The following is a 19,743-nucleotide window of genomic DNA, read 5'->3' as shown; positions in this document are numbered from 1 at the left end:
CGTGAAATTCGTTGAAATCTCCATAATATACTTTGGACTTTCCTGAACATTTTGGTATATAATACATTAAAATCAGTCAATTTTGAGTCCTTCAAATAATATTCTGAATGTTGAAGTGTGACTGTCAAATTTCGTGACTACGCATATACCGCAACAGTTGAACAGTCATATCTTGGGAACTACACAGTCTCGAAGGCTGTGAAATGCTTTGTTTTGTGTCTACTGCTACGTCTCAGAAGTTGGCATTGCGAATAAACAAATCAGTCCTTTGTTTCTAATACTAGTTTTCGTTGAAAGTAGTGTGATTATCGGCTATTTTTGTAGTAAGCTAACTTCTATTGCTTTTTATACGTAAATAAAGTGACTAAGCGTAAAAGTAACTTCAAGAAACGCAAATTTGCGGATAACAGTTATGTGAGACCTGTATTTTCTTCGGAAATACTTGAAAACAACATGTGCTAGCAGTGAAGGAAACCACGATAATGTTTCTGAAGTGAACACTCCCCCTAGTGCATGGAAAAGGAAAGTAACTTTAGAAACGGGTGACAGTAGTAAAAGTAATGGTATTATGGACAACGTCATTATTGAACTGCAAATTCTTGCGCTAGTTACTTCTGAGACTGTCTCTTACTGTCTTTGTGGTGGGGAAGTTAAACTTTATGAGGATATTGGGGCTAGAACAAGTGTTGTGGCTAAATGAATTATTAAATGTCAGAAGCCCAAAAACGAAAAAGCATTTCATACTTCATCAAATTGTTCAGGTAATGAATTGTATGAAACTAATGTGAGACTGTTCAATGGCCTTAGACGCATTGGTAAAGATGCAAGGGCTGGTAATGTTCTCTGCACTGTGCTGAATTTGCCAAAACCACCTTCTAGGTATACGAAATATGTAACTGCAATTGGGGACTCTGTAAATGCTGTGGCTGAAGATTCAATCGTTGTTGCTACATCAGAACTAAGTGAGAGTGACACAGACATCAGCATTGCTCTGGATGGATCCTGGCAAAAAAGTGGGTTTAGATCTAAAAATGGTTTTACATCTGCAATAAGTATTGACACTGGAAAAGTTTTGCCGGCCGAAGTGGCCGTGCGGTTAAAGGCGCTGCAGTCCGGAACCGCAAGACCGCTACGGTCGCAGGTTCGAATCCTGCCTCGGGCATGGATGTTTGTGATGTCCTTAGGTTAGTTAGGTTTAACTAGTTCTAAGTTCTAGGGGACTAATGACCTCAGCAGTTGAGTCCCATAGTGCTCAGAGCCATTTGAACCATTTTTTTGGAAAAGTTTTGGATTTTGAAGTTCTCAGTAAGTACTGCCAAGGTTGTACAGTGAACCAGAAGAACTGATTACTTCATTAGCGGCAGTGTATAAAAATTATGATGGCACAACTGGAGGAATGGAGGTAAAAGGAACAGTTAACATTTTCCAGCGTTCGCAGGAGGAGAGAGGTGTCAAATATGTGAATTACTTAGGTGATGGAGGCAGCAAGGCTTTCATTACAGTACAAAACAGTAAGCCATATGATATTCCCATACAAAAACTTGAGTGTGTAGGATATGTCAAGAAAAGAATGGTAACATGTCTGTGTAACCTAAAAACCAACCTGGGTAATACAAAAAATCCAAACTGGGTAATAAAAAACTGTCTGATGGCAAGACAATAAAATGTGCTGGAAGACTAATGGACAAAGTAATTGATGAATTACAGGATTATTATTTTAGGGCCATTAAAGATAACTGTGACAATTTAGAGAAGATGAAAAGAGCTGTGTGGAGCACTTTTATTCATCGAATATCAACTGAGGGAAAGCCATGTCATGCTTTGTGTCCACCTCCAACAAACACTTTATGTAAATATAGGCAAGCTGAATTTTTTGACACCCTGCATGAATTTACACACAAACATTCACTTCCTTTGGCAGTACGGAGACAATCAAACCTATTTACCGAGATTTTGCAAATCCTGAGCTACTAGAGAAGGATACAACTGAGGCACAATAACATATAAACATGTATGATATGCTATAGAGCGGAAGTTGCAAAAAAAAAATTTTGTGTGCTCTTAGGTACCAACCTAATCACCGCTGCGGAAATTGTGACACATTGAGAAAGAACCTGCGACACAACAACTTCTGACAGATATGTGAACAATATAGATAATCGTTTCCAGAGAACTTACAAGTAACAGACTTCAGATTTTTTTCGTACACGAGAATGCAAAACTACCAACTGCAAATGTTCGTATATTTGTATTAGACGGAATAATTCGTCCGCCCCCGCAGCTGAATAATCAGTGTGCCTTTGTCTGCCTACAAGACATGGCGTGCCGTTATCGTAAATCTACACTCCGATTTACTTACTGCAACGCCTTTGCCCGACCCAATGGACTCGAGGTGGAGCGTTTTCTGATAGAGGAAGTGAAGATCCTGCCGACCGATATTATCGGAATACATTTGTCGATCGTGATCAGCGTTACCTCTGTTAAAATCATTAACGGTGAGGCATGCGAACGCATCTTACGTGAGCCGGCCACTGTGGCTGAGCGGTTCTAGATGCTTCAGTCCGGAACCGCGCTGCTGCTACGGTCGCAGGTTCGAATCCTGCCTCGGACATGGATGTGTGTGATGTCCTTAAGTTAGTTAGGTTTAAGTAGTTCTAAGTTTTAGGGGAGTGGAGGTCTCAGATGTTAAGTCCCATAGAGCTCAGAGCCATCTGAGCCATCTCACGTGAGATCAAACACTGGCTCCTCTTCTGTCGTCCTGATGGCAATGTGGGGGCGGTAACCGTCGACCACGCAGGCTTAGGTGTGCGTACGACACGCATTTTCGAATTGCCATTCGAACTTCCCGAAGAGGAAGTCGTCGTGGCACTCCGATCACACGGGACTGTCCACGGCCGTACTGCGGAGAAGTGGATACAGTTTCTCACATGTCTTGTCTTAAACGGCGTCCGACGGGTCACCATTGATGTCCGAAACCACGTCCCTCCTACTCACAGATGTGCGGATGCGGTGCAATAATTGTGTAGGACGACTAGCCTCGGACCTGTTCCGGGTGCGGCAAAGAAGGCCACCTTAGATCCGAATACCTACAACGGCGTGTTACGCAATTTCCAGCTGCCGAAGGACCATCAGTGTCGCAACCTACGGTGCTACTGATTACCTACACCGCTGCTCTTGCTTCTTCTACCACTTCGCAACGCCACAAACGAGCTCGACCATTTCCCGACGGAGAGCGCCTCGGACGGCCCGCCGTCTCGACGCCCATCGATCCCCATCCGACAGTGCCGAACTGACCTGTCGCTGATACAATCCTCGGCAGCACGATGGAGATCGACTCGCTCATCGTCCCTACGGCGACCTTCCTGCCAGAGCGATGCGACTCCCTTCCGTCATCGGACACGGAAGGTCGCGTAAGGAAACAACGTTCTTCGAAACGTCGCAAGAGAAGGCGCAGCACCGTTTCCGGCCAAGAGGAGTCGTTGCAGGTAGAGGATGAAGCCGCCGTCGACCCGAAGGACGCCACTGAATCCGCCACTACCGAAGGAGACGCGGCGTCATCCACCGGTGTGCCTACGCCCGTTGCTCCAACGCAACATCACGACGCTAAACTATTTAATGGACACGGCATAGCCGAAACTACACCACGAGCCACTACTTCATCTTCTGAAGATAAAATGGACGATACACCACGGCATGGCACGGCGAGGAGGTCGAGGAGCAGGACCCGTTACGGGAATCTGCGCCGTCGGCCAGCTCCACTAATCATACTCTCCCCAGAACACAGTGGGAGCGAGCGGGATGACGTTCCACCGCGACACCGACATCCTTCCGCTGACGCCAGAGTGGACCAGCCTTCAGCAGTCTGCCACCAGCCCAACTCGATAACAACCATCAACACCAACAACATCCGCTCCAGGGTGAAAATCGGCCTTATGCAGGAGATGATCTGTGCTTCTGATACTGATTTTTCCCTTCTGCAGGAAGTTCACTTGGCCAATCTCCCGGATATCATATCTCCTCAAGTGATCCTATGCGCCACGGATCAGCCATCTACGTCCGCACTCCTTCCATCACCTCGGGGCATGGCACTCACTGCCACGTGGACACGCTTCATTAATGTCTACGCTCCTTTGGGCACTGACCAATGACATGAACGGGCGCAGTTTTATTCTGAGGACATCGCCCCCCTGTTTTTAGGGAGCTACGATCACTGCCTACTAGGAGATGATTTTAACTGCGTTCTGCGCACTATACTACATGCCAGGAACTACGTATAAAAATGGTTCAAATGGCTCTGAGCACTATGGGACTTAACATCCCAGGTCATCAGTCCCCTAGACTTAGAACTACCTAAACCTAACTAACTTAAGGACATCACACACATCCACGCCCGTGGCAGCATTCGAACCTGGGAGCGTAACAACAGCGTGGTTCCGGACAGAAGCGCCTTGAACCGATCGGCTACAGCGGCCGGCAACTGCGTATAGTGGTGTGGGACCTCTGCTTCATGACATCTGGGAAGTCCAACATGATGACCGTTCTGGACATACGTTTTTTACCAGCCATTCCGCAAGCCGTCTGGACAGGATATATGCCTCACAGAGTCTTACATCTGCGATACAGGGTGCAGAACGCTGGCTACTGGTCTTTTCCGACCATTGCAATTGCCCCTCTTCCGCCCCAATCTGTATGGCGCAACTATGTGCCATGGAAACTAAATACTTATCATCTGCATGACCTAAATTTCTGCTGGAAAGTCAGCGAGACATGGGCAGTTTGCAAACGAAGCCTTCCCCTGCTACCGCTCGACACTCATGGTGGATTTACTGAGCCAAACAAGCGGTTCAGAAGACACTGATGAGATAAGGGAAGGGCTTGGCCGACTGGCATCGCAACACCGTCGATTTCTACAATGCGATTCTCCGAGGATAACTGCGCTGGCACACTGCAAATTGTAAGGAGTGTTGACACGGACGCGGCGCCACGATAATGCGTGTTTGGAAATTCCATCCATGCGTCATGTAGTGTCCGACGAACGACGGCGTCGTCGGCAGATCATCGATCCTCTGCTCATGCCTCCTGGCCTGCAGGTGACCAACCATATTGACATTGTACAGGCATTCGTCGAACACTACGACGTACTTACAAGGAAGAAGATGCTGATACTGAAGCAGACGACTTCATTTTGCATTATGTCATGCGCACCCTCCCCCACAACGAGGTGGCAGTCACACAATATGAAGCCGACAATGCAGTCGACAATGGTGCAGTCAAGATATCGCCTGGCATTGATGGCTTACCGATTTAGTTTTACTGAGCCTTCCAGGACCTCATGGCAACGCGGTAGACGACTATGTTTCAAGAGCTGATGACATCTGACCAAGAAACCCCACCCTCCTTTGTTGAGAGCCTCGTCATTCCGGTCCACACACCAGCCCATCGTTCGACAATCATGACCTATGCTCACTGCCGATTACAAGATTTTCGCTCATTTACTGGCAATGCGTCTCTGGACAATACTACCTCATGTCCTCTACCCAGAGCAAACGATGCTTGGGGGACAGGTTAACACAGAATGCCGCAACTTAATTGCGATGGTGGCGGCCTGCAGACTTCGTACAGCGGTCGTTGCTATAGACTTCAATAGCACATTAGATAAAGTGCACCACCATTTCCTGTTTCCTGCTTTCGGTGGCAACACGGATGGGCATGGCCCCCTCTCCCCCCCCCCCCCCCCCCCCCAATTCATCGACGTCCTCCGGTGACTTTACGACAGTGCCAGGTCACAAGCTCAAGTCAATGACGTTTAGCAGGGCCGGGAACCATCTGTCGTTCCATTTGGCAAGGATTCCCCCTCTCTATCCTCGTGTAAGCCTAGAGCCCCTCATTGGGGGGCCTGACAACCGAGCTGTTTGTCCTCAGCCTTCGCCAACACACTTTTCGCTTTGGGGCATATGCTGATGACCTTCTTCTCATCCGCCCCGGCTCTGAGATTTGAGCAGTCTTCGAACTGATTACACATTATGGGGCTCCCAATTGCAGTGCCATGAATGTCACCAACTCTTCTGCGATGTACATCGGACGAGGTCTCCTGAAAGGTGAAGTAGCACCCCTGCTACTTGTGTGGACGTTCCGGTACCTGGGCATTACCTTTACCCCATGGTCACAAACACAGCAGCAACGAATTTCCGGTGCCTGTTACACGTCAGTCGTAAAGACGTCCGCCAGAACCTGCTGCGCCACCAGGACACACTTCGACGCCTCGAGTTCCTTCATTATGTGGCATCAAAATTGTTCCACATCGTGCAAGTTCTCCCTCTACTGATGGCGATTGGGTGCAACCTACAGGTGGCCTTTGGCTACTATCTTACAGCTAGTTCCACGTTTAAAGTCCGTTATGCGATACTTACCCTGTTCTCCAACGGATGGTAGCCTCGGGCTCGTCAACGTCCGCATGCGAGATGAATACCAGGAGAAGACAGTGGACAGGACGGGGCACGCCTCCAACACGGAGCTTGCTTGAGGTCCTCCTGCCTGCGTCCGACTCACCACCTGTGTCCGTCGGCCACATAGTGCCTCATTTGTCTCACTATGCGCCTCTTCGTAAGATGTCTGACGCTTCATGCAGCAAATAATTGCCTGCTATCCCCGAGTTCCACCAGACACGATCGAACTGCCAATGTTTCTGCGCCCGGAGGACAAACATTTTCCCTCCGCCAAATATCACGCCATTACGTGGGTCAAGGGGTGAAAGGTCGGTTACCTCTTCCATAAGGAACCTAAATCCCGCCTCAACTTCTGGACCTATTTACGAACGGCCCCATGCAACGCTCGAAAACACGCCACGTTACCGAACATTATTTGGTAATTATCTTAGAGGGGTCTTTGGTAGACTTCCACTGAGTTGGGGGGGGGGGGGGTGTCTGGAGCTGAGGGTACCTAATCCCCCCCTCCCCCCTCCTTCCCCCCGGCGGTGCCTGAGTACAAGCCGTCCATCACCGATTCTGCCTCCAACCTCCGCGTATAGGAGAGCGCGCTGTAGATGCGTGGATTTTATTTCTTTGTTTTTCCCTTTTCTTTTTCTTTACCCAGTATTTATTTTTCCTATGTCGATGACGTGTTTTAGAAGTAATTCACAATAATAGTGAAAATTACAAAAAATGAAACTGAATAGACAAAAACAAAGTCTTCTGTTGGCTCCTGTGTCTCCCACTTTCCTGTACCCTATGGGCTTGGTGGTGGTGAGGGGAACACTGTGGCCAGGCCTCGAGTTTCCACCCGTGCCCAATCTATCCCCAGAGCCCCCACGAGTCCACTCCTAGAAAAAAAAATAATGTCGCTGTCTTCGGTGCGAAAGGACCCGGTTCGATTCCCAGTACCTCTTCAGTTTTTTATCTAAAGCAGGGAGGTCTGCCACGGGGTCCACTCAGCGCTTGAGAGACCAAACGAGGAGCTGCTTGAATAAAGAAGCAGCAGCAACGTCAGGCTTCATCTGGTGTCAAGAACGGCTGGATGTATTGGTGAAAAGCTGATCACAAGTCCCAAGAACATAAATCGCTCCCCGTACTGCCTTGTAGGTCCCAGTTGGAACAGGCCTAATGCATGAGTGATGTTTATGTTTAATTTGATGCAAGTTCCTCACTGTACTACGCTAGCCGTTAATATTTGAGGTATTTCTAAAGCACCACCTCAGTTTCTTTCAAGAAATGCTCAGGTGACAGGTGACATGTGTCTAGGGTCGATGAAATGCTTCGATCGAATTTTCTTAAAAAAAAAAAAAACGGTTCGTCGTTCTTTTCCATCTATCTATTAACATTACTTCGCGTTAATTAAGTGGGCCAACGGAAAACTTTAAAATCAAGGAAGTGTTATGTAATGGATGACGCATTTATTTGCTGTAAAGGAGTCTCTAGACCTAAATATTTCCAAAATGTCTTTGAACTAGTAACGTTCTGGATGTAAATATATTTATCTCCTTGCAGAAAATAGTTACGTTTGTACTGCGATATCGCTCTGAAAGGTACTCCCTGTTCGTATCACTGATTACACCAACTTCAGGTTGTTAATGAAACGTTTCAGGAGAGTACATGGCTGCGATCATAAAATTAAACTGCCAATCTTTTACGAGCATCTTCATCACCACAAAGAAAGTAGCGGAGGTTATAACCCACTGAACAAGCGCGAGAATAAGCTTCAGTAGTAAACACCATTTCGCTATAAAGTCTGTGTCCCTAAATCGAGCTGCTGCTTGCAGCTGGTGCTGTTATAAGCAGCAGAGTTTCACGACCGGGTCGTTGCAAACGTCTTACAACGTTTCTCTTGCCACGTTTCTGACTCACAGCTACAGGCGACTAACTTACCACTGTCGCCCTAAAGAACAGTAGCCGTATATCACATGTTTACCAGCCCAACAACAGACGGACTTTTCTTTCATTATCCATCTTCTTGTTACTAAAAAATGGCTCTGAGCACTATGGGACTTAAATTCTGAGGTCATCAGTCCCCTAGAACTTAGAACTACTTAAACATAACTAACCTAAGGACATCACACACATCCATTCCCGAGGCAGGATTCGAACCTGCGACCGTAGCGTTCGCGCGGTTCCAGATTGTAGTGCCTAGAACCGCTCGGCCACTTCGGCCGGCCTTCTTGTTACTCTACTGCGGCAATATTAAAGTTTATACTGAATGTATCGTCTTCGGTTACAGGTTCACTGTGCATACACTATGTGATCAAAAGTATCCGGACAGCCCAAAAACATACGATTTTCATATTAGGTGCACTGTGCTGCCACCTATTGCCAGGCTGCCAGGTACTTCATATCAGAGACCTCAGTAGTGAGTGAGCAGAATGGGGTGCTCCGCGGAACTCACGGACTTCGAACGTGATCAGGTGATTGGGTGTCACTTGTGTCATACATCTATACGCGAGATTTCCACACTCCTATACATCCCTAGGTCCACTTTTTCCGATGTGATAGTGAAGAGGATACGTGAAGGGGCACGTACAGCACAAAAGCGTACAGGCCGACCTCGTCTGTTGACTGACAGAGACTGCCGACAGTTGAAGAGTTTCGTAATATGTAATAGGCAGATATTTATCCAGACCATCACATAGGAATTCCAAATTCCATCAGGATCGACTACAAGTACTATGACAGTTACGTGGGAGATGAGAAAAGTGCCAAAAGACGCCTCGCTTGGTGTAAGGAGCGTAAACATTGGACAACTGAACAATGTAAAAACGTTGTGTGGAGTGACCTATCACGGCACACAACGTGGCTATCCGATGGAAGGGTGTGGGTATGGCGAATGCCCGTCAACGCCATCTGCCAGCGTGTGTAGGTCCAACAGTAAAACTCGGAGGCGGAGGTGTTATGGTGTGGTCGTGTTTTTCATGGAGGGGGCTTGCACCCCTTGTTGTTTTGCGTGGCACTATCACAGCACAGGCCTACATTGATGTTTTAAGTACCTCCTGCTTCCCACTGTTTAAGAGCAATTCGGGGATGGCGATTGCATCTGTCAACAAGTTCCAGCACCTGTTCATAATGCACGTCCTGTGGCGGAGTGGTTACACGACAATTACATTCCTTTAATGGACTGGCCTGCACAGGTCATGACCTGAATCTTATAGAGCAGCTTTGGAATGTTTGGGAACGCCGACTTCGTGCCAGGCCTCATCGACCGACATTGATACCTCTCCTAAGAGCAGCACTCCGTGAAGAATGGGCTGCCATTCCCCAAGAAACCTTCCAGCACCTGATTGAACGTATGCCTGCAAGAGTGTAAGCTGTCATGAAGGCTAAGGGCGGGTGAACACCAAACTGAATTCCGGCATTGCGGATGGAGGGCGCCAAGAACTTGTAAATCATTTTCAGCCTGGTGTCCGGATGGTTTTGGTCACATAGCGTATGTTGCAGAGATTTTCAAATCGATTCCACTCTATTTTGACGGCTTTTTGTATTTGGCGTCAGTCCTCCTTTCTGCTTAGTTCAACAGGATTGTTGTTTACACACCACTAAACCAACAGACTGACTCGAATTAAAAGAAAGAAAGAACAAAGATTGCCAAAGTGAGAGTAGACGCCGCGCACTGACGGTTCCGTGTACGTCTAAATTTTTATGCAGGGTGATTTTTTCCACCGTGTCTAAACTCATCGATGAGAGGATACGGAACGAAAAAGGTCTAATGAACTTCCATGCTAGAGACCATTTATTCAATCAGACAACAGTTTAGTACGTGCTGTACTATGCAACCACAGTTACAGTATGCATGGTTTCCTCCTAGACGGTGGTACTGTTCTTCATGCGCCATGTCCTAGCGCCCTCTCCTGCCATAGTAATTGGTAATGTTGTGTCCGATTCACTTCTCTTGCAGACTCACCTTGTAGTGGATGTGAAACAGCGGGTGTCAAGGAGCTGCTCGCCTGGAAGACGACAATTCGCGCTCTCCCATCGGCATGATGAAGACAATGTAATGCTCTGCCACTGCATCAGCGTCCAGTGCCGATGGTCAAACGCCAATTTCAGTCGTAGTTGCCGATGTCGTGGTGTTAACTTTGGTACAGACACAAAGCTTTACGCCTCTCCTGGGCTCGTGAACACCGACATTCTACTGTTGATGACTGGAAACATGTTGCCTGGTCGGACGAGTCTCGTTTCTAATTGTATTGAACGGATGGACGTGTACGAGTATGGAGACAACGTCATTAGTGGCTCCAGGAACACTCTTCTAAGTTTAATACGCTTCCACTGGCCACTAAACTCCCCAGGCATGAACATTATTGAGCATTTTTGGGATGCCTTACAACATGCTGTTCAGAAGAGATTTCAACCCCCTCGTACTCTTACGGATTTATGGACAGCCCTATAGGAATCATGGTGTCATTTCCCTCCAGCACTAGTTCACATATTAGTCGAGTCCATGCCACGTCGTGTTGCGGCAGTGCTGCGTGCTCGCGGGGGCCCTACACGATATTAAGCAGGTATACCAGTTTCTGTGGCTCTTCAGAGTAGAAACCAAGGACGAGGTGCCACCACCTACTGCAAAAAGTTTCAGCGTTGTATGTCGTCATTTACATGTAAGAGAAATATTAGATGGATAAACATATTTTCCTACTCAAGAGGATAACGAGACCTCTGCCACTTCCGTCTAATGGAAGACTGTCTTCAGGGGCCAAAATCTGATGACACACGTAAGGTGAATGTTACTGTGGAGAAATGGATGGGACACAGTGAGTATGAAGTTTCTGGAATTCGACTGTGAAAAATGTATATCTTTGATAAAGGCTGCTGAGAAGCAGTGTTTATAAATAATAAGGAATTCGATCCATACCGTTTTGTTAAAAATTTGATGAAGTCCTTTGCATTATTGCGAAATGTAGCAATCTGTGTATACGTATTGACGTCATCTATTTGTGACACATGAAAATTTCTGGCGGACCAGGAATCGACACCGGCTTTTCCGATTATCACGAACGGTCGCTCTAACCACTGTTGCTATCTGTGCACGCCTCCATGTCCGACTCAGACCTCCAAACGTCACGTTGTCCGCAACCCTTATGCTCGCACATTTCCTGATTTCCGCTCAGGTAGAGACAAATACGAGTATTTTATTATCGTCGCTTTAGCCCGTTGAGATACTGATGATTACAATGTCTGCTTTTAAACAGTGTTTGCTTCTTTACTTTAGAATCTCCTGACGATGGTAAAATGTTCGTCTGTACCTAGTTCGAGTCCAGGGTACGGTATAAAATTTCGTTTGTCACAAACAGCTAGCGTCAATACATATTCGCCAATTGCGAATCCACAGCACAGGGCCAACCAACAGTCAGTTTTCCTCAGCAGTAGAATACGATACCTGGTACAGGTTACATGAGGAGACAGTTTCGAAATCAATGTATTCAGTTTTCTCACATATAGATAGTTTTTATAGACAGCTTACCCTTGGAATATTGCAGTTAATATTAATTACTTTTTAAAGAAGGTCAGCAATGAATTACCTGTCCTGATAGGCGCAGTGTTTGTAATTTCCCTTAAAAACTAGTCCAAATTGTTTTATTTGTTCTCAGCATTCGTCGGTTTCTTGCACAAACTGAACCAGAATGAAGTGAAATTATTTTATTTTGTCTTAATTGCAAAGGGAGCAATTTTTTAACATTTACGTGGAACTGAGTCAATCATTTATTCGAAATTTTGTAATTTAGGGTTCTCTGCAGTGGAATCACGCCCGGAGCGGCAGAACATTGTCATAGTCAGATGCGAATTCTAGGGCCCAAGTCATATTTTAATGTTGGTAAATTAATATTTCCTGGGAGTTTTTGTTTTAGGCCCCTAAGAGCGGCAGCTCACTTGAGTCAAACTGTATAAATCTTGAATCTTAAAATTTTAACTACAGTTATAAACCTTAGTTAAAATTTGTCAGAAACTAGAGTCGCAAACAAATACTAGTATTCCTTCACTATCAGGATACGAGTCGTTACAGGTCAGTGCGCAAGATTGCATTAGGTATTCTGACAATTCAGCTGGGACCAGAAGAATACGAAATTGGGAAATTTATATAGTACCTGAAGCTTACAAAAGTCCCCTACATGGTTTTAACAAACATGGTTGGAAGTGTCAGCGATATTGTGATAACTACTTATGAGAAAACAGTCACGATCGATCATTTATGGAAATGACCGGTTTCGGCACATACAGTAGGCCATCTTAATATTGGTCGCACCACTTGCTGGAGCTGGCGACGTGCAGAGCAGCTGCGTGTTGTCATGACGATAACACGCACCTGCTCCAGCAAGTGGTGCAATCAATTTGAAGATGGCTTTCTGTATATGCTGTAACCGATGATTTTACTGAACTAAACTCCACCCTAACAAGCCACGAAGGCTCTACGGCACCGTCCAGCCGCCGTGTCATCCTCACCCCACAGGCGTCCCTGGGTGCGGATACGGAAGGGCATGTGGTCAGCACACCGCTCTCCCGGCCGTATGTCAAGTTACGAGACCTGAGCCGCTACTTCCCAATCAAGTAGCTTCTTAGTTTGCCCCAAAGGGCTGTTTTCGTCCCGCTTGCCACCAGTGCTCGGCAGACCGTATGGTCACCCCATCCAAGCGCTAGCCCAGCCCGACAGCTCTTAATTCAGTGCTCTGAGTGGAACTGGTGTTACCAGTGCGGCAAAACCATTGGCTGACCGATCATTTCAAATAAATGATGTTTTGCTATTGTCACTCTTTCTTCATAAGTAATAATATCCTATAAGGTCCTCATGAAATACGAGCAACTTACAGTTGGGAATATATCTGAATTCTATTTTATGTTCAGTAGTCAAAGTATGATTGTCATGATACTTTATCGAGATGACACTAAATCGAGGGAAATTGATATATTATGCAGCCCAGCCCCAAACTACGCGCCCTGAAATAAGGTTGTCAACTGCGTCACACCAATATCAAAATGCAAACGTACACCTCTGTAATCTCCATGTATCTGAACTGCTGACTCCTTATGGGTTTTACCGAGCGAGGTGTCGCAGTGGTTAGACACTGGACTCGCATTCGGGAGGACGACGGTTCAATCCCGCGTCCGGCCATCCTGATTTAGGTTTTCCGTGATTTCCCTAAATCGCTCCAGGCAAATGCCGGGATGGTTCCTTTCAAAGGGCACGGCCGACTCCCTTCCCTGTCCTTCCCTAATCCGATGAGACCGATGACCTCGCTATCTGGTCTCCTTCCCCAACACAACCAACCAACCAACCAACCAACCAACCAACCTTATGGGTTTGCTAGTGACTGCGTAGCTACTACCAGTATAGTTGTGCAGTGGGGCCTAGCGTTCAGAGGCACGGCCAGCGGTACGCACGTTGTTCCACGTGAAGGCGACGCCGCGCGGCCTGCGCAGGCGGAAGTTGTCGGTGGCGGGCGCGCCCAGTACGCCGCTGCCCACGACCTGCAGCAGCTTCTCGCCGGCGCCCAGCACGCGCAGGTCGCGGCCCAGCAGTAGGCCGAACGGGAAGAGCCGCATCAGCAGCGACGCGGGAACCGCCGGCAGCGACAGCCGCTCCAGACGCGCGCGCCGCGACGCCTGCGCGCGCATCCACTCGCTGTTGTCGAAGTCGATCCGGAAGCGCACCTGTCGCCGAAAACGCACGCGTCAGAAAGTAGAAAAAAGGTGCCTAAGGGCAGCAGAGAGAAGCACTAGCTTCCCACTAGTGATAACATTTATGTGCTGCCAATTTCTTTAAATTTGCATTAGGCATAAGGCTACAACACGAAAAATTAATATTTACAATTGAATTGCTCTAGGAAACAAACTGGAAAGCACCAAAATGGGAGTTGAAAATACAGAGGATTAAAGTTTGCAATTGAACCAAAAATCTGAATAATTCTATTCTAACATCAGTTTTGTTCTGCATGGCTTTTGACGTCTATAATCATCAATATAGATATAAAAAGAAGAAGCAAGCCAATAATACATGAAATACACAAAAATAAACACGTTACTGCACTGGGGATACTATTATGTTACCCAAATTACATACGCTAACAACGAAAAGTAATGACAAAGAAACTGGTATGGACATGGGTATTCAAATACTGTACAGAGATATATAAACAGGCGGAATACGGCGCTGCAGTCGGCAACGCCTGTATAGGACAACAAGTCTCTGCGCAGTTGTTAGATCCGTTACTGCTGCTACAACAGCATGTTATCAAGTGCGTTTGAACGTGGTGTTATAGTCGGTGCGCCAGCGATGGGACACAACATCTCCGACGCAGTGGAGAACTGGGGATATTCCTGTACGACTATTTCACGAGTATACCGTGAATATCAGGAATCCGGTGAAACATCACGTCTCCGACATCGCTGAAGCGGGAAAAAGATCCTGCAAGAACGGTACCAACAATGACTGAAGAGAGTAGTTCAACATCGCTGAGACCGGAAAAAGATCCTGCAAGACGGACCCTGCACGTCAGCAGGGGACTGTTCAAGCTGATGGAGGCTCTGTAAAGTTGTGGGGCGTGATACGTCTAGACACGACTTTGTCGGGTGACACGTACCTAAGTATCCTGTCTGATCACCTGCATCCATTCACGTCTATTCTTCATTCCGGTGGACCTAGGCAATTCCAGCAGGGCAATGCGACATCCCGAACGTCCATAATTCCTACAGAGTGGCTCCAGGAAAACTCTTCTGAATTTATGGGTAGCCCTGCAGGATTCATTGCGTAAATTCCGTCCAGCACTACTTCAGACATTAGTCGTGTTGCGGTACTTACGCGTTCTCGCGGGGGCCCTACACGATATTAGGCAGGTGTACCACTTTCTGGACAAGAAATAAAAACTTTTAGGTTCACCGATGACATTGTAATTCTGTCAGTCACAGCAAAGGACCTGGAAGAGCAGTTGAAGGGAATGGACAGTGTCTTGAAAGGAGGATATAAGATGAACATCAACAAAAGCAAAACAACGGTAATGGAATGTGGTCGAATTAAATCTGGTCATGCTCAGGGAATTAGATTAGGAAATGGGACACTTAAAGTAGTAAAGGAGTTTTGCTATTTGGGGAGCAAAATAACTGATGATGGTCGAAGTAGAGAAGATATAAAATGTAGACTGGCAGTGGAAAGGGGAGCAAATCTGAAGAAGAGAAATTTGTTAACATCGAGTATAGATTTAAGTGTCAGGAAGTCGTTTCTGAATGTATTTGTATGGAGTGTAGCCACGTATGGAAGTGAAACGTGGACGATTTAGTTTAGACAAGAAGAGAATAGAAGCTTTCGAAATGTGGTGCTACAGAAGAATGCTGAAGATTAGGTGGGTAGATCACATAACCAATGAGGAGGTATTGAATAGAATTGGGGAGAAGAGGAGCTTGTGGCACAACTTGACCAGAAGAAGGGATCGGTTGGTAGGGCATATTCTGAGGCATCAATGGATCACAAATTTAGTATTGGAGGGCAGCGTGGAGGGTAAAAATCGTAGAGGGAGACCAAGAGATGAATATACTAAGCAGATTCAGAAGTATGTAGCTTGCAGTAGGTACTGGGAGATGAAGAAGCTTGCACAGGGTAGAGTGGCATGGAGAGCTGCATCAAACCAGTCTCTGGACTGAAGACAACAACAACAACAACAACAACAACAACAACAACAACCACTTTCTTTAGCTCTTCAGTGTAGAAGACTTAACTGTACAGCTCGTTGCTTGACTGTAATTAGTCATCATTTCCATCACAGACGTATCCATTGACAAGAAAAATCCATTATGAACAGGAGGACGTAATCTAAGAGGGACAGAATGTCAGCAGCACTCTTCCTTTCATCAGTCTGGATCCGTTGTATTTTAATCGAGAAGTAAGAAATTGGTTCCGCTACAGACGTTTCCTTAAACTTACTTTTTGCCAGTAGTCATAATGTCTCGCTGATGGATAAACATGATGGCTATTCAGAAGTCACCTTCTATCTGTATACATTCCTTAGGCTGACACCCAGGTGCGTTTTGAAGATCAAAGTTACAAATTTCTTGGAATTTTTTGAACGTTTACTTCACGTTGCTTTCACCTGTTGCCTCCAAACATTTAAGAGTACAGAGACAGTTAGGTCCTTTATCCGTCTTACCTGATTTTTTTCTAGAATGAGATACATATTGTTAATATCTATTACACCTGTTTTGCTTACAATTCCGCTGTGAGGTGCATCTCATCCATTTCCGAGAAGACTTTATCGACTGCTCTTCTGCCCCTTCACAACGGATATCTGAGACAGTGACAGATTGCTCGATATTACGGCCATTCCATATCCTTTGCACATTACTTCAGTAGCAACACTGGGTATTACTATTATTATTATGATTATCATTATTATTATTATTATTTGTATCGCTACAAATGAAATATGCGTATTCCTACACACCATTCAATAGCACTCATTCATTAAGAACCTCATATTTCAAGCATATCACGACAATAATGGTATGTGTATGCACGTACCATTATATTTGTAGAACATATTTAGTACGACAGATTTGCCAATTTACATTACTTTGAGTCACTGAGAATGTACTCAAGATCCTCGTCAGCGATATCACGATCCCTAAAAACACCTTCGTTTTCTTGTACGTCGTGAAACTGGGCTATAATCTGGGAAAACGTAAACTGCTCGTTTTTAGCGCCAGCCATTTTACCTGTCGCTTACCATTATGCTTCCACAGAAGGTAGTCACTGGCTTTTACCATGAAGCATCGCCGTTACATCTGTTAAGTAAATTACAACTTTTTTCTGGTGTATTATGTTCCGCTACCCATAGGTTGCGCCGATTTCCGTATAACTCAAACTACACGATAGTGGCGCTTACCATTGTGTAACCCGGAGCCGCTCAAGTATCTCAGATTACAGTTTCAAATCTAAGCCATGAATGTAGTCTATTGACCCTTCCTTCATTATCAGAATCATTGTTGCATCATCAGGACAAGTCCTCAGAGTATATTCTTGAAATGTATGGTGAACAATTTGCTTTCCAGCACCACAAACTTACACCTGCTCATATAATCGCACACCTGTCAGTGTTGTTTCTTATTCGGTTAAGAAACGACCAGATTATGCGTGGCAATTCAAAACCAGATGGCTTTGTCAATATGTACAGTATCTTAAATTGTTTCGTCGTAACATTAATCTGCCATGTGTATCTTCAGCAGCTAGATAACATCCTTGCAATTTCCAGAGCGTAAAGTCTTCCTTAACCGATAGTTGGAATGTCGCCGTGGACAGGCTGGTGAGGACTTTTCTGTAGTATTTTGTGCTATTATGCAAGTGCACTTTCCCACTGCAAGGACGTAGGTCGTATGTGGCTAGATGTGTGTAGCCTGACTGTATCAGTTACAAGGCACATGGCATGGATAAGCTGTGTATCAACAATACTTCGTTGAGTACTGTTCTTCCAATCTGGGGAGCAATACTACGCAACTTGCAAGGGGTGTCAACGGGTGTGCCTAACCTTCGGGCTGATACGGTGTCGAAATTTGTGAAGGCACATTTCTAACGTGCTCAGCAGCGGTGCGTAGGTGGCACCGAGGATGTTGGTGAGCTGGGAGGTCTTAGAGGCACCATTGCCGTTTTATTCACGCACATGATAATCTTGCACTCCCGCGTGATCACGTCAAGGGACGGCAGAAAATAGGAGTGTTGAAAAAGCATAAGTATTCTGTGGTATCGATAGCTACGATGCTACGGGGTAGGTGCAAGTTCGTAGGTTGGCATTACGACACCGACACCGAAGACAGCGCACTCTAGCCGGCGCTGTGCAGCACTACGAGCGCCGCTCCAGATTCAGCCTATTTGATTACGAGTCGACGACCAAGTAACTTCATAGAGGGCTAGCCATTACAGACTTTGTTATTTCAGTTACTTCAGTGATAGCTTGTCCACTACTAGTAGCTGTTAGCGTTGATACCTGTACGGCTTCGCATCTACGTGCTCATCTCAGCCAAAGTTAAGTAAGCCTAATTTAATCATAATTCTGAATATAGTAAATTTGTGAAATCTACCAGCAGTACCGAAGTGCTTCACCTTTTCCTGCTCCTATTCCCTTCGTACATTCAGCCTACCCTTCTGTTTACAGAAGCAGATCCACGCGCCGCCTACCAGGCGGGATGCAAAATATCCTTTGCTGCCTTGGATCACGTTTAGATTTCATCGAATGGTTTTGAACGATCCTTGATGATCCCAACCTCTATCGTACTTCGCTCCAACGAGTGCGATGCTATTCAGTGGGGATGCAGCCCCACAATATCCTTAGATAAGGGTTGAAATGCCTGAGGGTGTCAGCACTGTCAGAGGCTATCAAGATCATCTTCCTGTTGCTGATCGTACCGCGAACTGTCTTTTAGACTGCGAAATGTGTGGGAGCCAACGCCCAAAGCAAATCGGTTGACGCCCTTTACGTCACCCCAAGAGCCCTTTTCGAGTCGATTCTGAGCGGCGCTGTTTTTGAAATATTTTCGCAGGGCAAGCATAAGAAAACCGCGTGATTGCAACGCTGGGTGACGTCAAAAGAAGGGGGAAATGTGGGTAGGAGGGGCTCTGACGACCTTCTCATTCTGTGACACGTCTACGGTGGCGCTGGGCAGAATTGTGGTGGAATATTGCGTCAGTGTGACGTCATCAACCCATCTTACAGCACACATGAACTTCCAACCATAGGCCTTTTTTTCGTATGTCTCGACACGTTGCTGTTCGAAGCGTCGCCGAGCCCGAAAGAGATATCGTAGGCCGTCATGCTTTTGCATCATTACAGATGAAGGTTGTAGGCGCCTTTAGCCAAATTTAAAACTTGTGTGTCGCAATGGTAGGCAAATGTGGGGTTTCGAAAAAGTGATCCTAGAATTCTATGGCGCAATATAATTAGCAAGTGTGACTCATTACAGCTGAGACTGTTACAATAAATACACTACTGGCATATAAATTGCTACACCACGAAGATGACGTGCTACAGACGCGAAATTTAACCGACAGGAAGAAGATGCTGTGATATGCAAATAATTAGCTTTTCAGAGCATTCACACAAGGTTGGCGCCGGTGGCGACACCTACTACGTGCTAGCAGCAGTTGACCGGCGTTGCCTGGTGAAACGTTGTTGTGATGCCTCGTGTAAGGAGGAGAATGCGTACCATCACGTTTCCGACTTTGATTAAGGTCGGATTGTAGCCTGTCGGGATCGCGGTTTATCGTATCGCGACATTGCTGCTCGCGTTG

General features: G+C 46.2%; 1 protein-coding gene across 1 annotated transcript in view; it reads right to left on the bottom strand.

Moving 5' to 3' along the window:
* Positions 1-19,743, bottom strand: part of LOC126480899 (soluble guanylate cyclase 89Db-like) — a 464,947-nt gene that overhangs the window by 107,115 nt on the left and 338,089 nt on the right. The window contains exon 5 of the mRNA XM_050104296.1: positions 13,857-14,126. Within this exon, the coding sequence (XP_049960253.1) occupies positions 13,857-14,126 (270 nt within the window). The remainder of the gene's footprint in view (positions 1-13,856; positions 14,127-19,743) is intronic.

This window comes from Schistocerca serialis, chromosome 5 (assembly GCF_023864345.2).
Source record: "Schistocerca serialis cubense isolate TAMUIC-IGC-003099 chromosome 5, iqSchSeri2.2, whole genome shotgun sequence".
NCBI lineage: Eukaryota > Metazoa > Arthropoda > Insecta > Orthoptera > Acrididae > Schistocerca > Schistocerca serialis.
Note: the sequence above shows the minus strand (reverse complement) of the source record. Positions and strands in the feature narration are given on the sequence as shown.